The 22,562-nt window shown below is 39.1% G+C and overlaps 1 protein-coding gene and 1 long non-coding RNA gene across 2 annotated transcripts; both read left to right on the top strand.

Annotated features, from left to right (window-relative positions):
* The first annotated feature begins 2,825 nt into the window (after positions 1–2,825).
* On the top strand, positions 2,826–5,074 carry LOC109801230 (uncharacterized). Its single transcript, XR_002240005.3, has 2 exons — positions 2,826–4,438; positions 4,539–5,074. It is a non-coding gene; the product is annotated as an uncharacterized LOC109801230 (long non-coding RNA).
* Positions 5,075–18,359: 13,285 nt separating this feature from the next.
* Positions 18,360–22,443, top strand: LOC109801204 (putative glucuronosyltransferase PGSIP7). The gene is made up of 5 exons (XM_020362218.3): positions 18,360–19,083; positions 20,005–20,263; positions 20,676–20,877; positions 20,968–21,115; positions 21,655–22,443. Exons 1-5 carry the CDS (start codon positions 18,833–18,835, stop codon positions 22,196–22,198), a joined length of 1,404 nt encoding a protein of 467 aa, XP_020217807.2. The 5' UTR covers positions 18,360–18,832; the 3' UTR covers positions 22,199–22,443.
* The last annotated feature ends 119 nt before the right edge of the window (positions 22,444–22,562 follow it).

Below are 22,562 nucleotides of genomic sequence, written 5' to 3'. Positions count from 1 at the left end.
ACAAACAAAAAAAAATACTAAGGAGTGTTTAAGTAAAATATGTGTAGTTTGTTTTTCTAATTTTAAATGTGGGAAGCACTTGTAGTATCACACATCAACAACATTCATTTATATGCATTACCTCAAGTAAATGTATATATAAGTATCAATAAAAATCAATTTATAGCATATCAATGCATCTCAACAATCCACTCATATCACTACTAGAATTTATCTTATTACATGCGACTTTTCCTGCGAATTTTTCATAAAAATTCGCAAGAAACATCGTTCTTGCAAATTTTCCTGCGAAATTTTATCTGCAGGTAATACATTCGGGAATAATATTTTTTTGTGAATTTTAAAATTCGCAGAAAATTTTTCTGCGAAAAAAATTCACAAGAAACTTTTCTGCAAAAAAAAATTTACAGGAAAGTTTCCTGTAAAAAAAAATTCGCAGGAAAGTTTCCTACGAATATTTTCAAATGCTCACAATGAATTCATCCGAAACATTTGTTTCCATGTCTCCAACATGTGATACATAATATTTTAAATTCTAAGATTGTAGATTATAAGTCTAACACTCAACCATATAAATCAACTTGTAAGGTAAGTGTTGCCCCAACTTATATTCTCTTTAATTGCTTTATTTTCAATCGATGTGGGACTTGAAGTTCTTTTAAAATATTAAACTTATAAATTTAAATATTTGTTTTATTTTTCCTGCGGATTAAAATTTGCAAAAAAAATCCACAGGAAAAGTTACCTGCAAAATTTTTCTACCATTTAGTAAATATTACTTGCGAATTTATTTTTGCAATAAAATCTGCAAGAAACAAATTAAAATTCTTACAATATTTTCTGCAAATTTTTATCATGAAAAAAAAAATTCTATGATTATTAAAATTGTAACAAAATTTGTAAAAAATATCTGTAAATTATTTTTCGCAAATAAATTCGCAAAAAATTTCTATTAATATTTTTTTGCAAGAAAATTCGCAAAAAAATTCTGCAAATATTTTTTTTGCAGGAAAATTTGCAAGAAAATGACACTTTTCTATTAGTGTATAATTATCATATATGTTATCTATGGTCAACATACATAGGACAAGTATCACCAATCAATATACAATATGCAATAAATTTACTTAACTTATTTACGTTCACCATTTAATTCATTTAACAACAAGATATCATCAAGTAACTCACGTCTGGTGCTACACACCCAACGTTTGACATCATTGAGGTAGAGAGCTCTCTACATGTCCACGTTTAACATCATACAACCCGCACCCAACATGGATTAGGTGGAGAGACCTCCTTAACCCTCGTGTCTCGCGTGGCAAGGTCCCACACTCGACCTTAAACCAAAAATGAAATGATTCTCTCTCCTCACGTCTAGCACTACTCCTTTGATGTTCGACGTGAAATCTAGATAGAGTCAATTTTCTGACCTCATATCGGTGTCATTCAAATCACATATGACGTTAGTTCAACTCGAGGTAATTCTTTCTTGTCATACTTGACACCATCAATCTTACGCTCGATGTGAGTAATATAGAGTTCCCTTTTATTGAACTGTGCTCAACGCCATGAAGGCGTGCCCAACATGATTATGAGTTCTACACTTAGCAAACCACAAATTTAACTTAAGTCACCTGAAAATCAACAAATTTCAAGTATGCAAACCAATATATCGCATATATTCGTCATCAACAACTCATAACCATACTCAAATTCAAAATGCAACACCATTTTACCAAAATCATCAAAAAATTCACTTGACATGTACTTCACACGCAAGCAACTTAATTTCATTCATTCAATCACAAAATAAACAACACAATTCAATTACAGGTGAACAACAACCAATTTTCAACTTCATTCGATCAACAAAAACACATTTTAGTTTCCCTTACCTCCAAAATGTCCAAATTTGAGAAGAGTAAGAAGGAAGAAAAATATGGTTTCTTAGCCCATTGAAAAATTCCGCACGACTCAACTTACTCGGTTCGTGATTTTTATAGACCTGAATCAACAAAAACACAACCAAATCAATGATTTTAAGGGAATAATCACCCTTACAGGAGAAAATTTAAAGAAGAAGAAAACCCACAAACTTCAAAGGCTTCTCTCTAATTTATCTCACTAAGTATATGAAAAACTAAACTTATAAGATTCAATTGTTAACATAAATCTTAAATACTTCTCTCCTTATGTTAATGTATACCTCTAGTCAGATAAACTCTTAAAACTACCTAAATCCATAAGAATTCCTTAATTATTAGGATCTCTCAATAATATGCACCTAAATCAACACACACTAAATAATCATTGATAAAAATACAATAATTAAGACAAAGATACATTGTTATAAATGTAGTACTATATTTATCTTTATGGGATTGAATATAAGAGAAAAATATTATAATACATGCATTTCTCATAAGAGGAAAAATTATTTTACTTTAAAAGAGTTAAATGATATATTTAATATAAGAGAAGAGAGTAATATAATATTCACATTTTTCAAAATCTAATTTAGTTTAAAAATAAATAAATAATGTTAAATTAAAATAATAATGAGGGAATTGTTTTAGAGAAATATGAAATAGGAGTTTCCTCCACCTTCCATGAACACTTGGCACGATGTCACTAGTGACAACAGAATTATTATATGATGTCCAAAAAAAAAACTATACGCATTCTAAACATTATAACAAGATTGTTGTATAAATAAATTTAAATTAAGAAAATAATAATGTGGTTTTTTATTTTTAGGAAAATGAAAGAGTTTCCTCCACTACCACTTGGCACGATGTTACTCGTAACAACAAAACGTCAAAATAAATCCGTCTATACCATCGAGGAAAGTTCGAGGAAATTTCTGCAACGGTCCCACTCCCTTCACAGATATTCCACCAACACCTTTATACGCCAATGTGTTTGGATCACGTACATAATGACTTCACTCTTGTTTATGTAGCATTTTTAAATTGCAAAACCGGTTAAAATCAAATTTTCTCTTTTCATTCCATTCTAGTTTTTAAAACATTTTTCATGCCTCGTGTTACTTCATATTATATATTACAAGTGATTCAGTATTTTTGTTTTTTAATTTAGAATCGAGACCCAATATCTGATTTGAGCATAAATTTACAATAAAAAATACCACCATTTTTTTTATAGAGTTGACCTCCAATGAGGAAGATACTTTATTAAAAAAATGAAACATAATATCACATTAAAAAGAATAAAAACTATTCCTCGTGTTATTTTTTATTTCCTGGTGTTATTTCAACTACCCGAAACTTTTTTCTTTTTGTGTGAATTATAGGATAATTTTATTGTTAAGTAAAATAATACAAGCTCAAGCAGAAAATTATAACAGTTAATAATTTTTAATTTACAAATCATACACCATAGGGCCTTTGAATTCAATAATTGTCCCTACCAAAATTAATAAGTCCACTGGAGCCAGCAAATTTTATGCATAGCAATATTAATTGATGTCAAATGTTTTCTCGTGAATTAAATATTTAAACACATATATAAAAAAATTAAAATAATTATCAGAATGAATGCTTAGTTTTGGATAAATAAAGTTTTGTGACAGTAAAAAATAATATATTTCAAATACACTATCGATGAAAAAAAACAGTAATATGTTATTTAATAAGTTTGATGTCAAATATCAACACATCCAAAGATCATTAAATGAGTTGTTAATGTAAAAGTAACAATATAATAACTATTTACAAATGTATATATAAGTGTGCAAGTCTCTAGTATATATTAGTTATATTCTTGAGTAAATGAACTTCCTCCTCATACTACATTTATATATTCTTGAGTAATTTATATATTTTTATATTCTTGAATCGAAATGCAAAATTGTATGATCGTAACTTAGTTGGCAGATAAGTTGGATTGTCATGATCTTAAAGTGAAATGTGTAGACAGAAATTTTGATTTTATTGTATCCCTTTCCCTGTTGATTGATCCGTGCAGCATTTCTTTGAGTTTTCTCACTCTCTCTCTCTCTCTCTCTCTGTACATGCCATCTATCTACATTTGTTTGAAGGTAGTGAGTGAAAATGGGGTTGCACGTGGTGCCCGTGACTTTGGCGAAGGTGGCGAGGCAGAGTTTGGGCCCTGTGGTGGCTTGGACCGTTTGTCCTCTAGCGCTGAAGCTCTTGCTAAGTCTAAGGTTGTTCCGACAAGAAGCCGTTTACTCAACCAGGTTGTTCTTCTTCCGATTCGGTCGGATTTTCTTCAACAGGGAAATACCATTTGCCAATGGCACAAGGTTCGAGCGAGCCTTCAGATTAATGTTCCAAACCCTTACCACTACAACTACAACACAAGAAGAACAACTCAACGACCAAACCTTTAATACCATCTTAACGCTCACACTTTAGTCGCTTTCTTTCAACCCTTTGCTACATTTTATTTGTTGGTAAGTTTATGCTATGGATCTTCATTTACTTACTTTCACACTGCACTGATTCTTGTTTAATTTCCTTTTCTTTATGTACATGCTACGTACGTACGCACAGGCCGGCTTTGGCAAATTAATGAGGATTGCGGAAATAAATGCCGTACAATTATGCGTTTTAATTATTATTATGCCGTTTAGCAAATAATAGCAGTCCTACTCCTGTTCTGACCCAGAAAGGAGGAGAAATTAAAGAGCAGGTGTGTGACCTTGCAGGGAATTCAATTTCAGCGATGCCTTCACTGGATCTTTTCGGACTGGGATGCACTCTTGCCGATTTAAAAACAAGGCACTTTAATTATGCGGTCCAATTTTACATCATGTTCGTTCATATCATGAACATGGCATCTGCACTTTTTATCTAATTTTGTTAATGAAAGCTTATGTCAGTCAGGTTTTGGGAGTTAATTAGGACAATTTATGTAATTTGGTACTCAAAGTTGCGTGGTTTCTTGATTTTTATCGGTTATAAGTATATCTTCTCTTGCTTAGAAGAATACCCGGAACAAGATATTATCTTGCATAAAATTATGTCTTTCTTATTAAGCATGTTTTTCTTCTACCATTAATAATAGTTTGGAGCTTGTTATTTTTTAATATGGAAATCTTTCGTTCCACATGATCTGGTTGAAGTATCTTGAGTGAATAGCGCACCATAATTAAAGTATCGATGAATTTTTTTTTTTTTTAAAGACAATGAATTATTTTGTGTTTCTAACGCAAGTTTCTTTAAGCTCCTTTTGTTAATTTAATTATTTATTTATTGCATTTTGATAAATAACATCTCATATGTTTCTTAGTGCTTTCATTTCAACCGTTACAATCAAAATATGATATTAAGGAAGAAAGAGTTTATAAATGCATAAATATTTTCATTGGTATAAGTTATTTTGATAATGACTAAAAACACATTTATTAGATCTTCTAATAACATCAATATGTCACATAACATGTATTATTGTTATCTTTTTTTTTTTTTGTAATTATATTATTGATACAAAATATATGTCATTGAAAATAGTGACTAATTTTTATTAGGAATGATCATTAACACTTATAAAATGAGTATTTTCCTTTCAATATAATCTATTGTCATAAGTTAATGATTGCAACAGTGATACAAATATCTAGAATATATCAGTGATAGTGATTATAGTCTACAAACAACCATTAATAAATCATAATTTTTTGTTTGAGAATGAATTGTTTAAGATATAAATAAAGTTTCACATCATTAAAATGAGGAAAAACAAATTTATAATCATAAAAATGTCTTTATTAATACAAGACTTTTTGGATAAGGATCAAAAATAAATTCATAAGTTAATCTTGATAACACATAAGTTAGACAACACATCTCATTGTCATGAGCTAAGGATGGATTAATGAGTATCTAGATCATGTTTATTTATGTTTTATAAGTCAATATTGAATATTCGTATACTAAAATGATAACAATTGTTTATTAAGAAAAATTGACATTTTTTTAGAGTTGTTTAATGGTTTACTTAAGAGCATCTGCGGTGCGGGTTGTTTATAAGCAATCTCTGTGCCACATCATGCCACATCAGCTCTTTTCAGTGTTTATGAGTTGCTTAAATTTTAGTAAAGTTGCTTGTAGAAGCTCCCATGCTTAAAAAAAAGTGAAAAATAGCTGATGTGACACAGGAGATTGCTTATAAGTAACCCCTATTACAGATGCTCTAAGTCTCCACTTACATGATAGGTCAATGTATATAAAGTAAAATAAACTTCTTATAAGATACTTATTTTTTAGACCAACCAAAATTAGCCAATATTTTAGTTTTTATTTGAAAATTATAAAAATAAGAAAAATGATATTTACACCTATTTTATTAATAAATACACATGTATTTACTTTTTAAAATAAAATTTCTTAATGCCCCTCATCAAATTTCTTTCCCCTCATTCAAAATTTTCATGAAATATTCTTCCTTGTTCGCCCTGTTCTTCCTTTGTCACTCTCTTTCTAATTCTCTAGTAACTATATATGTTGTGGTTTATTTACTATAACTTTTACATCAATGATACTTTAGTGATTTATTTAATACAACTTTTACAAAATAGGAATAGACATAGCCACATTAAAAAGGAGGAAAAAAGTGTACCTATTCTTTAAGAAGTCTTGTTCCTTTTTCAAGTTACAAATGTTCATGGGATTATGCATGTTATCAAAAATTACTCTTTGCAGTAAAATTAACATCCGAAATGTACTTTTGAGGACAAACATATTAATCTAATAAATATTTTATAGAACAGTACATATTTATTCAGAAAAGGTAATTTCCGAAAGAGTAATTGTGAAGAAATCGAGAAACAGAAAATTAATTGAGAAAAGATGAATTAAATGAAAGAGTATTTCATTAATTTTATATACAAAAAAAAAGATGAAATATTTATCTAATAAAAAGAAAATATAATTAACAAAAGAAAAATAAAATAGTAGTTAGCAAATATGTCCAGTAAATTTTAAGCTGCATTTTATGAGTCCAGTCTAACCTATAAAATTAAACTAAATTATTTGGCCTAGTTCTTTCGGATTTCAATTTTAAAAATCCTATCTGGTACAACCTACTGGATTATTGGGATGGATCAGACCATTTTTCACAACAATTATTTATGAATATACCCACCAAATAAAGAAAAAGTAGAATGTTACCAATTTTATTGTCAGGAGTCTCAAGACACCTTAACTTACCCGTCAATGGTACGATATAATAGGGAAATCTAATTAGTCTTTTTCCGTCTCTGGTTAGATTACCTAACACTCACTAGTCACCACATTTTTCGCATAAGACTGGACGTTGCCCTCGTGGTTTTCATATGAATTTGTTTAGGGTTTTCCCCCCAACATTTGTGCTTGTAATATAGGAGATAAAATGTGAGATATTAAACAAAGAGGAAAAAAAAATTGTGTGTTAAGCTTCTCTTTAAAATATTATTAGCTTTTATTTTTTTAAAGAGGGGAGGTCAAGTTAAAAAATTAAAATCATTCAAAAGGTAAAAACTGATACTTTTTAAAGTTAAATATACCGTACGGTGACTGACTAGGCCGAATACCCGAGTTCGTGGCCGACTAGGCCGAATACCCGAGTTCGTAGACGACCAGGTCGAATACCCGAGCCCACCGACCACTCACAATCTGAACGGAACGTGTCGGTGTGCTCGGCCAAGTCACGGATTTACGCCAGGATAATTATGGAGAGGTTAATTTATGTAATGCACCGGATTAGCCCCCTAATTTCCCGGGGCTCAGTCCTTAATTACGGCCCAATAATAATCACTATAAATAGGACCCCAACGAGGTATGTAACTAACTTTTCAACTACCGCATTTAATACGCCGAGCACTTACTTGAGCGTTGGAGTGTCTTTGCAGGCACCCCCCTCATTTTGGACTACTCGGAGAAGGACGAGAAGACCTAGACCTCGGACCCGACCCGCTACAACAAGGATAATTGGAGTGTGTATCCTAACACAGGAACATTAAACATTCTATGAAAATTATTATATACATCATGATCTTTACTAATATATATAAACCTCTCTTATGAAGCAAAAGTAATCTTTGCTGAAAGTTGTTACTTGAACAGGAAAAAAAAATATACCAGTCATATATGTTGATAAAATAAATATTTTAAAATTAAATATGTAAATATTCTTAAATAAATTTATGTCATTTTATTTTATATACTAACTAAAAGGAAACAAAGTCAAACCATATTAAAAATATTACAGTATGACTGATGTTTATTTTATTCTGTGGTAATTGGATATTTGTGGTAATAATACCAATTTTATTTCATTTATGTTCTGTGTTAGGAAACACACTTCAATTATCTTCGTAGCAGCGGGTCTGGTCTTAGGTCTCGGTCTTCTCGTTCCAATCCGGGTAGTCCGAAGTGAGGGGAGGGCGCCTGCAAAGACACTCTGACGCTCAAGTAAGTGTTCGGCGTAATAAATGCGGTAGGTAGAAAAATTGGTTACATACCTCGAAGGTGGTCTATTTATAGTGTTTCTTATTGGGCCGTGATTAGGAGCTGGGCCCCGAAAAATTAGGGGGCTAATCCGGCTTATTCCTTAAATTAATCCTTTCGTAATCATATTGGTGGAGTCCCGGGGATCAGCCGAGTAGACCGATTCCTTCTGTTTGGCGAGGGGTCGGTTTGTTCGGGTATTGGTTTCGGTCTATGTTGGGTTCGGGTATTCGGTCGGATCGGTCAGGTCGGATCGGTCCCATACGGTATACAACCCCCGCAGCGTTGAGGATAGCAAGGACGAAGACGGTACTAAATGTGTGACATCATGGTTCTCGGTGGGAAAGCAGGGCAGTTTTGACTATTATTATCGACGTGCGTGTTCCTTGGTTTATGAGGACGTGCCTCTTGGTTTTCGGTCGTGCTCCAATATAAGAGGTGCGATTGGGTGGATTTAGCGGACTGAAACTTAACCTCGAGTGATGGGGTTTGGGCCGAGACCTTAGATGGATGAGGCCATACTACGGCCTCGGCAGGGCGAAGCCTGGGCCGGGCCTCGGGTGAGAGAAGTTTAGGCCGAGACCTTAAGCGTGAAATAACGCCTTCCGCTGGGCGAGGTTTAAGCCGAAACCTCAGACATGTAAAACCTGTGTCGAGACCTCAGGTGAGAGAAGTCTAGGCCGAGACCTCTGACATGTGAATCCATGCCACGACCTCGGTTGGACAAGTTTGGTGGAACGAAGTCTGTGTCGAGGTCTCAAGTGAGAAGTCTAGACAGAGACCTCTGACAAGCGAAGCCGTGCCGCGGCCTCGGTTGGCCGAGACGTAGGCCGAAACTTCAGACATGTGATGTCTTGCCGTGGCCTCGGTTGGACGAGATCTGAGCTTGAACGAGGCTAGGCCGGGACTCTGAATGGGTGGATCTCGTACCGCAATCAGGGCAGGGCGCGTCTATGCCGAGACCTTGGATGGGTGGATCGTTTACCGAGATCTTGATTGGGCCAAGGTGTCCGTGGGTGCGACCTGCCACATTGGCCCTAGCGGTTACCAGTCCAACGGTCATAAAATCTGGACCATTGGATGATGTAGATCGAACGGTCATGGCTCGGGGACGTCTTTTCACCTTCCCCATTTACCTTGCCTATAAATAGGGGGGTGGGCGTGAGAATTTACGTGCTGTAAATTTTCCAATCTCTCTCGAAACCAGACTCTTCCGAGCAAATCGAGCAAGGTAAAATTTTGTATTCTTTTATTTTGGCAATAAATGGACAAGGGTTATTCTTCGGCTAGGAGTTGGACGTCTTCGGAGGCGTCGGGTGCTTCGTCAGATAAAGAGGGGTCGGTTTCAAGTGAGATATCCAAGTTGCCCTCTCTACAATGTGAAGTGGTATTCCCTTCCGACCATCCCGAACAAGAGGACAACGGGGATGAGGTGGTCGAGGTTTCGCCTCCGATGACCTTGGCTCTGGCCTTGGCGCGGGCCACCGAGGTGGATGATAGGGGCTTAGGTCGGGTCGGTCAGCCAGACCCCCGTGCGATGTTGGAAATCGATGCGAGTGGGGATGAAGTGGAGGTGGTCGGCGATGCGCGTGGCAAGGGCGTTGTCGGCCCGAGTACTCGGCTAAAAGCAAGGATTGACTATGGCACGGTGAAGGTGCCCGGGTATGAATGGGTCGACGGGGAGGTCGGCATTTATTTTTCAAAGTTGTCCAATCAAGGACTGTTAGACACATTCGTGTCTTTGGAAAACAGCTTTGGGAGTGGGGAGGATCAGTTTTCACTGCTTGCCGAGGCGTGCGTGGATGACGGGCCGGACACTGACTTCGTGTTTTTGGAGCCAGGGGCCGATGAAGACGACTACTTTTACGCCTACATGTGCTGGTTCCAAGACCTCGGTATTCAGTTACCCTTTGATGACTTTCAAATGGGGGTTCTCCGAGTGCTCAACGTGGCGCCGACTCAATTGCATCCGAATGCTTGGGCTGCGATGCAGGCGTTTCGGAACCTATGCCTATGCTTGGGTCTCACTCCCCAGCCCCTCGCTTTCCTTTATTTTTATACCTGTCATCCGAGCAAGCCGGTGAAGTGGGTGTCATTGTCTCGGGTGCCGAAGCGAGGGTTTCTTTGAGCCTTCACCTCTTCTTACAAAGGTTTTAAGAGTGGGTTCTTCAAGGTTCGATGGGGGTCGGAGATGAAGAATTGCTTTTACGACTGAGAAAACACTCCACTATTTCCCTTTTATTGGACGAAGCGCCCGACGCGTTATGAGGCGATGCCTGCATCCAAACTCCCCGCCGAGGACAAGGAGATTGTGGACCTATTAGACCAGTTACCGAAAGGCTTGCCTGTCCGAGGCCTTTTGGACATTTTTGAAACATCTCATTTTGAGATGGCTTTGCTAGGTATGTGTTTTTAGGTTTCGGTAGTTTAGCAGTTTTGAATTGATGTTAAAATTTGGTTTGTTGTAGGATTGATGGCTGGAGGCAAATTGGACGTGACCGCTATGCTCGCCAAGAGGGCGAAGGAAGCCAAACAGAGTGGGCAGGTGCCGCCGGCGAGGTCGGCCCTCAAGGTACAAAGGGATAGGCCTGCTCATGTACTGATTCCTCTGGCCGATTCCAAGAAAAAGGGTAGCACGTCTCGGGTGCGGGCTGCCGAACAAAATATGGAGTTGGAACGTCTAAGTTCCTCTTCCAAGCGCCCGAAACAGTTATCCTTGGAGCAGACAGGGTGCGGGCCTTCACCATTCCTGCTGTTGTCGCGGGGTCGAACTTCTTGGCCTCAGACGTGCAGGTCGAGAATTTGGTAAGTCTCGACCTTACCACCGGAGGGGGACTCCAATATTTGGAGGGGATGTCAACGGAGGCCGAGTATAAGCTCTTCTGTGAGCTTGATGCTCGGACCTCCCTTGTGGCAAAACATGTGATGATGAGGTCGGCGGCCGAAAGGCTCCAAACCCGCCTGAAGGATGTTGAGGCGACGGTGAAAGATGCCTTAAGTGCAAACGCCAAGGCAACAGAATCGGTCGAGGAACTGAAGAAATCGGCTGACGCCTATCGGAGGGAGGCCGACGACCTGAAGTTGGCCGTACAGAAGATGAAGGCCGACGCTGCTGCTGCTGCGAATGAGATCGCTCGGTTAAAGGAGGCTGCTGCAAAATTTGAGGCCGAAGCCATCGAGCAAATCCTCTCCCAACACGATGCTGACTTCCATCACGCCGTTCGGCAAGCTTACCAGTTTTGCGATGTTCCGGCTGACTTTCAGTTTGACGTTAGCCGAGACTTCCTGGGTGGTAAGTTTATGAGCTATGATAAGTTCCCTCAAGGGGCTCAGCTTGATGCCGAGGCCCCTCGTCAAGGTGTTTCCGGCCGGGATCCTGCGCAGACAACCGAGGAGGAAGATCCGGTTATAGATGTGGTCGGCGACGGGAATCCAACGGAGTCGGCAGCTGAATAGGGGTCGGCCTTTGTAATGTTAGGCTAGGGTTAGGATTTTGATCTTTTTTGTAACCAGGCCGTCAGCGCCTTTTGTAAGCTCGACCTTTGGTGCTGGTGCATAAACATTTGTTTCTTTTTGTAAGTAGCCGTCTTCCTCGGCCATTATTAATGAAACATTTTAACTTGCGTTTTTGTTAAAACAATGAACCGATTTCGTACTTGCCCGGGGGTGTCAATTATATGTTTAGACAAACCTAGCATTCTTTTGGCGATTGTTCGGGTTGCGCTATTTCGGGTTAATGTCAAGTGTTCGTCTATCGTGTGCGTTTCAAGGTTTAACGAGTTGAATTGCGCGAGTGTGGTGCTCGGCCCAGTTAATCCTGTCGGGTTCGCGCATGTTTGAGTGGTCGGCCGAGGTGTCGGTGCGTTAGCGTGTAGTGCTCGGCCCAGGTGCATTCTTAGCCGAGGGGGGTACTCGGGAGGGAAACCTGTTGGGTTCGTGTGCGCGTTGGAGTGGTCGGCCGAGGGTTGCTCGGTGTCGGCGCGTAAGCTTTTAGTACTCGGCCCAGGTACATCCTTAGCCGAGGGGGGTACTCGGAAGGGAAACCTGTCGGGTTCGCGCATGTTTGAGTGGTCGGTCGAGGGTTGCTCGGCGTCGGCGCGTAAGCTTTTAGTACTCGGCCCAGGTACATCCTTAGCCGAGGGGGGTACTCGGGAGGGAAACCTGTTGGGCTCGCGTGTGCGTTCGAGTGGTCGGCCGAGGGTTGCTCGGCTTGGTTGTTCGAGGCTTTGAACCGAAAACGGAGGGAATGTTCCAAGACTATCCCCTTGAGTCCCTCTAGAATTACTCCTGCTCCGCTTCCTCGGTGATTTGAGGATCCGTCCACGTGGAGGGTCCACCAGTACTCTTCAAAGTGGTCGTGCGGGTGTAGTTCATTTATAAAGTCCACTAGGCACTGAGCTTTGATCGGCCCTCTCGGTTTATAGCGGATGTCAAATTGTGAGAGTTCTACCGACAATGCCATCATTCTCCCGGCGAGCTCGGGCTTCCCCAAAACCTTAGAAATCGGGCAGTCTGTGTGCACAACTACTTGGTGGCTCTGGAAGTAGTGCCGTAGGCGTCAGGATGTGTGCACCAATCCGAGTGCAACTTTTTATATTAGTTGGTATCTGGTCTCGGATCCCTAGAGGAGTCGGCTAACGAAGTACACGGGGGCTTGGGCGCCATCCTTTTCCTGCACCAAGACTGAACTGATCGCCTCGTCGGATATAGCCAAATATATCAGGAGGGGGTTCGAAGCATCAGGCCTCTTTAGGATTGGCGGGGTCACCAAGGTTGCTTTCAATGCTGCGAAGGCGATTTCGCACTGTTCGTTCCACGCGAAGGCCGAGGCCTTTCGCAAGAGTTTAGTCATCGGACTGATTTTATCGCCTAGCCGTGGGAGGAAACGGGATAAGGCGACCAATCTTCCTGAAAGGCGTTGCAATTCCTTGAGATTGCTCGGGCTTCGCATGTCTAACACGGCCTGACACTTGTCTCGGTTCGCTTCTATGCCTCTCGCTGAGAGCATGAAACCTAAAAATTTGCCTCCCTTGACCCCGAAGGTACATTTCTCGGGGTTGAGTCTCATGTTGTGCTTGCGGAGTTCATCGAAGATTTCGGCTAGGTCTGTTAAGTGCTCGGCCAGGGAGTTGGACTTGACCACCATGTCATCCACATAGATCTCGATGTTTCGGTCGATTTGACCCTGAAACACCTTGTCCATTAACCTCTGGTAGGTAGCCCCGGCGTTCTTCAGTCCAAACGGCATCACTTTATAACAAAAGTTGGCGCTCTCGGTTATAAACGCCGTCTTATCCTCGTCGGCCGGGTGCATCCGTATTTGATTGTACCCGGAATATGCATCTAAGAAGCTGAAGATTGAATGTCTGGACGCTCCGTCGACTAGTCGGTCAATACAAGGGAGTGGATAGGCATCCTTGGGGCAGGCCTTGTTGAGGTCGGTATAGTCGGTACACATTCTCCACTTCTCATTAGCTTTTTTTACCAACACCACATTGGCTGGCCAGGTGGTGTAAGTGACCTCTCTGATGAATTTGGCTTGCAACAATTTTTTCACCTCGGCGTCGGCTGTTTTCCTTTTCTCGTCGCCCATCTTTCTTTTCTTCTGTGCAACTGGTCGAGCGTCTCGACATATGGCTAGTCGGTGACACAGGAATCTAGGATCTATCTCCGGCATATCCGACGACTTCCATGCAAACAAGTCTCTGTTGTCTCGAACCGTTCGCTTCACCTGGTTCGAATCGTTCTCATTTAGCTGAGATCCCATATGTGCGACCTGCTCGGGTGTCCGCCCGAGTTGAAAAGAGACGAGGTCTTCGGCCGACTCAATTCGATCTTCCTCACCTAGGCGCAGATCGAGATCTAGACCCTCTGTCATCTCCTGTCCGATCACATTCACACCTTTTGCCGTCGGCGAGGGGTTGGCGATGGGTTGGACTTTTAAGCTGGAGAGATAACATTCCCTTGCCGTCTTTTGATCAGCATGGACGGTTATTACTTGTCCATCCCTCGACGGGAATTTCATGCACAGGTGAGGGATCGACACGATGGCTTGTAGCGCGTTGATGGAGGGTCGGCCGAGTAGGACATTGTAAGATGTGCTTGCATGTACCACGATGTAGTGGATTTTAATTTCTCGGGAGGACTTTTGGTCGAAACCGAAGCGAGTGTACAAGTCGATGCACCCTCTCGTCATCACTCTTTCGCCGGAAAATCCTACTAGCGGCTCATGATACGGTTCTAGACTTTCTTCCAGAATTCCCAACTGCACGAAAGTGTTCCAATATAAGATATCGGCCGAGCTCCCGTGATCGACTAGTGTTTTCTTTACAATGCAGTTGTGCATGACCGAAATCACCATGGGGTCGTCTTGGATAGGATCGACCCCGCGAAAGTCCCGATCAGAGAAGGTTATAGGTGGCATTCTCGGCAGCCTGGGCTAATTCACATTATTGGCTGATCGGACAGCACAGAGGTGTCGCTTTCGTGCGGAAGAGGTGGATTCTCCCCCAGCAAAACCTCTGGCAATTGTGTTGATCACCTTCCATGGTCGGTCGCTATCCTCTCTGGGATGTCTTGTCCGATCGTGCCTCTCGGCAGATCGGGATCGGTGACGTCGGTCTCTTGGCTGACGAGCGTCACGAGGCTGGTGCTCTCTCTTGATTGATTGACAGTCTTGAGGGGTGACAAAGCTTCTGAGATGACCCTGCTTGATGAGGTCTTCCAATTTGTCTTTTAGCGCTGAGCATTCTTCTGTTGAGTGTCCCCTATTTCGGTGGAATCAACATGTCTTGGCTTTGTCGGCTCTAGGGGGTGTGTTCGCCCTTTTCGGCATTGTAAGGATCTCCGATGCGAGGGCCTGCTCCATCACCTTTGCCCTACTAGCATTGAGGGGGGTATACGTTGTATAGCGTGGTCATTTTGGGGGTCGAGCGTTTGAGGGTTCGACATTCGGCTTTTTTATTGATTCTCGGCCGGATTCCTTTCGACTATAGTTTTCCTCGGCCCTGGCTTGGTTACGGGTTTTCGCCAGCTCTTCCATTTGCATGTACTTTTCAGCTCGGCGCCGGAGATCGTTCATGTCAATAGGTGGCTTCTTGCACAGGCTGTTCACGAATGGCCCTGGCCTGAGTGCAGTGCTCAGTCGGTCTAATGCCACGGCGGGATTAAGATCACCTATCTCCATCGCAATTTTGTTAAATCGGTCCATGAAGCTCCTCAGGCTTTCTTTCTTTTCTTGACGAACCCCCGCTAGTGCTAACGAGGTCGTCCTATACGGTTTGCTCGTCGCGAATTAGAGAGTAAATTGGGATTACAACTCGTTGAACGAGTCGATGGAAGAGCTCGACAATCTCGTGAACCAGCTCAGGGCTCTTCCTTTTAGCGATGTAGGGAATATTCGGCACAAGGCCGAATCGTCTTGAGTGGAGAGGGTCGCTTGTGTCAAGAATACGTTCGGGTGTTCATCCGGGTCGGTAGATCCGTCGTACTTTTCGATTGGAAGACTCTTCCAATGGTCCAGTAGGGTTGCTTCCATTATCCTTCGTGAGAAAGGGTGTCTTAAGGAATAAACGCTGGCGTCGGCCTTGTTACCCGTTAGAGATGTGACTGGTGTTCGGGTCACGTGATCGGTTGGGGCATGGTATGCCGACTCCTCTTGGAGAGTAGGAGTCGACGACACATATGTTTGATTCAGACTCCTGAGCTCGGCATTTTGTCTACGCAGTTCGGCCAGCTCTCGTGCATCGGCCTCTCTTTGTCTTCGGATGGCAGCCATTTCTTCGCGCAGTGCGCGCATGTCATCTTGGAGGTCGGGCTGAGCTTGGCTGGTGTTCGGCTGGGCCTCCCGTATCGCAGGCTCCGGCTGGGTCTGAGGCATTCCGTACGGGTATCGTTCTTGGTTGTTCATGGTGGGATTGTTCTCGGGGTTAGGAATCGGTTGAGTCGTTGTTGATTGTCCCTTGCACGTTACTACCATGTCTTGGTCTCAGACGTACAGTTCGGAAGGGGCTGAAAATGTCTCTTCGGCCCCACGGTGGGCGCCAAATGTTCCTGTGTTAGGAAACACACTTCAATTATCTTCGTAGCAGCGGGTCTGGTCTTAGGTCTCGGTCTTCTCGTTCCAACCCGGGTATTTCGAAGTGAGGGGGGGGCGCCTGCAAAGACACTCCGACGCTCAAGTAAGTGTTCGGCGTAATAAATGCGGTAGGTAGAAAAATTGGTTACATACCTCGAAGGTGGTCTATTTATAGTGTTTCTTATTGGGACGTGATTAGGAGCTGGGCCCCGAAAAATTAGGGAGCTAATCCAGCTTATTCCTTAAATTAATCCTTTCGTAATCATACTGGTGGAGTCCCGGGGATCGGTCGAGCAGACTGATTCCTTCCGTTTGGTGAGGGGCCGGTCTGTTCGGGTATTGGTTTCGGTCTATGTTGGGTTCGGGTATTCGGTCGGATCGGTCGGGTCGGCCTCGATCCCATACGGTATAATTTACTTCTGTGGTAATAATATTGTTTTCTTATATCCTTCCTCAAGGTAGTGTCTTTCTTATATATATATATATATATATATATATATATATAGGGAGCGTATTAAGTGAGAAGTTTTTATTGTGAGAATGTGAGAATGTGGAAATATAACCCTTAAATTAATCAAGTGAGAGAAAATTTAGAATTTAATCAAGTGAGAAAAAATTAATCTAAGGGTTATATTTCCACCTTCTCACAATAAAAACTTCTCACTTGATACGCTCCCTATATATATATATATATATATATATATAAACTCACAATTTATTGTTTTCACTATTGCAACAACAATTGACCCCCTAAACCCTAAACCTCTTTTACGGTGGAGTTGTACAAGGATCTGGATAGATCATATGTATTTATTTTATTAATACAACTTTGTTTTGCTGACAAAAAAGAAAAAGAAAAAAAAAAGAGTCAAATAGAGGGCTCTTAATAATTTTCTTAAACCAAATGGCGAGGTAATAGCTTGGATCACATTTTGTGCTCTAATGAAATCAATTGATGCAACTATTGAATATTGTTGATTTCGAACATATCAGAAATTTCAACCTTGAATACAAATGTACAATATTATCGTGAGCATAGATGTTCATTCTGAATATGTCTTAACTAATTCACCTACATGCATGGTTAGGACTATCAGTAAATTAACTTCTAAAATCAATAAAAGATTATTAAACTACACAAGGAATTAATGTGTATGTTAATCTTTTAGGCGACAAAAAGAGTTACGGAGTATTCAGTGGCCGGAAAATTTAACTATCTTTTATTAAGTCTCTTAATATATCTAAAATTTATTCTTCCTAGTTTAAAATTTAACTGTTTTGTCTATTAACTTTTAAAACATACTTTCTCTTTTATAGTTTTTTATTCTCTTTTTACTCTACTTCCTCGTAAATTTATTTTTTTTAGACTTTTATATCTTCTAAATAAATATTTAAAACCACTCACACCTTCTAATTATTAATCACTCAAATATATTTAATTTTAATTATTTTTATCATTTATTTTATCTTTATTTTTTTAAACAAATTCACAAAAAAAAACACTAAATACATACTTTTTTTTTTACTTTAATACCACTAATTAAATTAGCTTAATTTAATCTTTTTATCATATATCATTCAAGCTCGATTGATAATATTCATATTCAAATAAAAAAATTCTGATAAGCACTCAGAATTTTTTTTTTGGTGAATCAATGAGCATTTAGATTGAATGTAGATAAAGATTAATCCATCCCAGTCTATCTTATAAATGCTTTTAGTGTTGGCATTAAAATGAAGATGGACTAGCATGCTCTCTCATCGGCAAAGACTATGTTGATGATTTTAGGAACAACCATAGATAACGTAATTTTTTCCGTCACATTTTCATTGTTTTTAACTATTTTGATATTTGGCAACTTCGATGAGCTTTATAAATTAGTGTCTTGTGGCTTGTGCTGTTATGTCCAGAGGAATAATTACTCGGCAATTGATATGTGTTTTGATCGATATTTTTGAAGGGTCACTAAATTAGTTTAGGTATTAGCTTAATGGTTCAATCACACGGTGAAACTCTACTAGTTTGTGTTTACTTTGCAGTTGGTACGTATAAGCCAATTGGCAACACACATTATAGACGACTGAATGATTCAACAGTTTTTTTAAATATTTTTTTTTCTGGAGTATTACAAGAAGAAGAATATTACATATTGATGCCAAAAATTATAGTAATATATTGTACCGGCCTAGGTAGCATTTAAAAGCTGTTACTTGTGTCCTCAACAAAAAACCACCCTCTCTCTCTCTTAAACCTTTTGGAAGTTTGATTTGGGTGAATGATATGGGTCATAGTGCAGGTTTTGTGAGATGGTGGATGGTGTTGTTATTGGGCCTAGGCCTATGCCATTTTCCCTCGACCAAAGCGAGCCACAAGAATGCTTACGCGACCATGATGTACATGGGAACGCCCAGAGACTACGAATTCTACGTTGCTGTTCGTGTTCTCCTTAAATCCCTTTCCAAACTTAACGTCCATGCTGATCTCCTCGTCATTGCTTCCATTGATGTCCCTCTCCCATGGATTCAAGCTTTGTAAGTATCCCTGTCCTTCACTTCCTAGTTTTATTATTATTTATTTTTTCTCATTTTCCCCTTGCTTTACGCCGTTAATTATTTTTATAAGCTAATGTAATTTACGTTTGCACGTTAAGTGCAAGAGTTTGTATCCGTTTTTGGTTCCACCAAAAAGTTACTAGTATTATTGTCTCAGCACCTGATCTTCATCTGCCTTCCATTAAACCACCTACTTAAATAATTTTAGAATTCATTTCTCAATTTCTCATGCACCATTTATTACTCTTTTTTAATTTTGTCATCAATACCAGTATAGTATTATTAAATTATCCATTTATATTTCTCTAAGTCCGTTGGATTGACTTCAACTTGTTTCTAACACTTACCTCGTCTATTGTCTATACTATATATATACATCTGTCTAGATGTGGTCTCGCATGTCAATTTTTTTCTATGTAATAATAATGAAAACATTTTATATATTCTTGAAAACATAAAAAAAAATGTAGTATTATTATTTGATAACTAAAAGTTAACGAAGAGGATTCGCAACTAATTTATTTGTTTTTGGAGAAATGTTGCATCATCATATAATATTCTTTTTTTGTCTACTTTATATCTTTATAGAAATATTAACTAAAAATGTAAACCCATTTCATTTATATTCCTTCATGATATTAGAAACAAAATACTATAAAAATATTTAAATTTGTTCTTTAGTTTTACTTTTTACTGGTCAAATGAAAATTGGAGAAGGCAAGAATATCTACTTGCAAAGTTAATTTCACCAACTAGTCAAAGCAATTATTACCCCCTCAATGGCTGAATTACGTGGCCCAGTTTAATTAATTGCAGAAACACAGTTTGATTGATCCAATTAACCATTATGCATTTATTGGGTCGGGGATATTAATAAGCAGGGTTGGTTTTATTTATCAGGGAAGAGGAAGATGGTGCAAAAGTGGTAAGGGTGGAAAACATGGAGAATCCGTACAGACACCAAGATAATTTTGACAAGAGATTTAAGTTATCATTGAACAAACTGTATGCGTGGAGCTTAGTGGACTATGACAGGGTAGTGATGTTGGACGCTGACAATCTCTTCCTTCAAAACACGGATGAGTTATTTCAATGTGGACAATTTTGTGCGGTATTTATCAATCCGTGCATCTTCCATACTGGCCTCTTCGTCTTGCAGGTAATATCGTTCTAAAAATGTAATGTAACTAACTCATTATATTACTCCATTATCCACACAACTTCGTAGGAGTAGTTCGTATGGGTAAAACCATTAATTCTTACTCTGAATACGCCAAAAGGCTACGTACAAATAATGGCTTAGAAATTATACAAAACATGGTTTTTTTTTAGATGACAATGTTACTTTTATATTCAGCATATCTATCAAATTCTTTACGTAATTACCTTAAAAATTATTCTTGATAATTTAATATGGATTGAAATAAACTCTAATAACAGTAGCAGCAAAAAAAGTTATGCACAACTAAATGCTTATGTTTTCGAAAAATGCATTTTTTTTTAATCTTAAATTTGACCATCATAGTTGACCTGTCATATGGGTTATAAATTATAATATTTGATGTTGGCAGCCATCAATGGATGTGTTCAAGGACATGGTTCATGAATTGGAGAATGGGAGGGAAAATCCAGATGGTGCAGACCAGGGTTTTATAGTTAGCTACTTCCCCAAGTTGCTTGATAAACCAATGTTTCATCCACCTCCTAATGGCACCAAGCTCGATGGATCATATAGGCTTCCTTTGGGTTATCAGATGGATGCTTCTTACTACTGTAAGTTCTTTCAATATATAGTATTTTAAAGTACATGTTTCAAGGGCTTAGTGAAATCTAAGTTTGTGCTAATATGCATGTTGACAACAGATCTTAAACTACGCTGGAGCGTACCATGTTTACCAAATAGTGTGATCACATTCCCAGGGGCACCATGGTTGAAGCCATGGTATTGGTGGTCGTGGCCTGTCCTGCCATTAGGTCTCCAATGGCATGAACGACGTCGTCAAACTTTGGGGTAAGTCCCAAAGGGAGTTAATCAGATTTTGGTGCCCTTTAATTTTCTCGAGTTTCTGACACAATCACTAAAGGGGTCTATAACCCAAAAAACAGGAGCTCAGAATATATCCATAAAGTGATGGATATTATAACCTAGTAAATATGATTTCCATTACACCTCATCAGACTGACAATTACATCTTTCGAATATGAAATTTATTAGATACAACATTTGGAAGTGAATTATTAGTGAATTTTTAATACTATATTATTATATGTGTTTTTATTTAACCTTACCAAATCAATTTGTAAAATAAGAATTATCTCCTACTTATATATATTGGTCATATTATAAGTCAATCAATTTGTAAAATAAGAATCATCTCTTACTTATATACATTATATTGGTCATGTTACAAGGCAATGCTAGATCTCCAATAATAGATTATCCATGCAACATTATGTTGATTTTAGTAGTCCCTTAGTTTCTAATTTTTTATCATATCTTTGCTTTCCGGAGGTAATTTTTTTCTGCTTTTTTAAAAATTCATTTTGCAGATATGGTGCTGAGATGGCTGTGATACTTCTCCAATCCGCAATATATCTGGGAGTAATAGCAATGACGCGTTTGGCAAGGCCAAGCTTCTCAAAGCTATGTTATAGGCGCTCTGATAAGAGCATGAACCTTGTGCATAACAGCCTCAAAGTTATAGCATTGTGGTGCATCCTTGCTGCTTACGCAACACCCTTCTTTATCATTCCTCACACGGTCCACCCTCTTCTGGGGTGGATCCTGTATTTGCTTGGTGCTTTTGCACTTTGTTCAATTGTACTTAATGTCTTTCTGCTACCAATGTTGCCGGTTTTGGTACCGTGGCTTGGAATTGTAGGGGCCCTTATGGTCATGGCATTTCCTTGGTACCCTGATGGCGTAGTGAGAGCGCTGTGCGTATTTGGTTATGCCTTCTGTTCTGCACCATTTTTGTGGGCCTCTATGGTGAGAATAGTAGCAGGTCTTCAGTTATCTCTAGAAAGGGAAGCTTTTTTTTCAACAAGATTGGGAGAATCTTCGCCAAATTCTTGGTTTAACAAGTTATATTGACTTGTCCAGTTAGGCACAATACAAGGCTGGGATGGGGCAAAGAAGGATCTTCTTGGCAAGCTCAGCAAAAATAGGAGAGAGCGTGATACATTAAATACCAAACGCGCCGTTAGAATTCACAATGAAATGGTCCAACTCAAAATTAGCTTAAGACTTGACTAGTTAATTAATTTATTGAGGTTGGTCCATGAACTAGATGAATCTAACTTGAATTGAAAATTAAACTCATTAATTGCATGAGATAATATTGAGTCAATGTATAGTTAGATTTATTTGGTTAATATATGTATGCATGTAATTAAAAATTATATAATTTCTTTACTTACAAAATTTTAAATTAAAAAAATGTATTTTTAATTAAACT

The sequence above is a fragment of the Cajanus cajan genome, chromosome 11 (genome assembly GCF_000230855.2).
Source record: "Cajanus cajan strain Asha chromosome 11, NIPB_CcT2T_4, whole genome shotgun sequence".
Classification (NCBI taxonomy): Eukaryota; Viridiplantae; Streptophyta; class Magnoliopsida; order Fabales; family Fabaceae; genus Cajanus; species Cajanus cajan.
The sequence above is the reverse complement of the archived record's forward strand: the minus strand, read 5'-3'. Positions and strand labels throughout refer to the sequence as shown.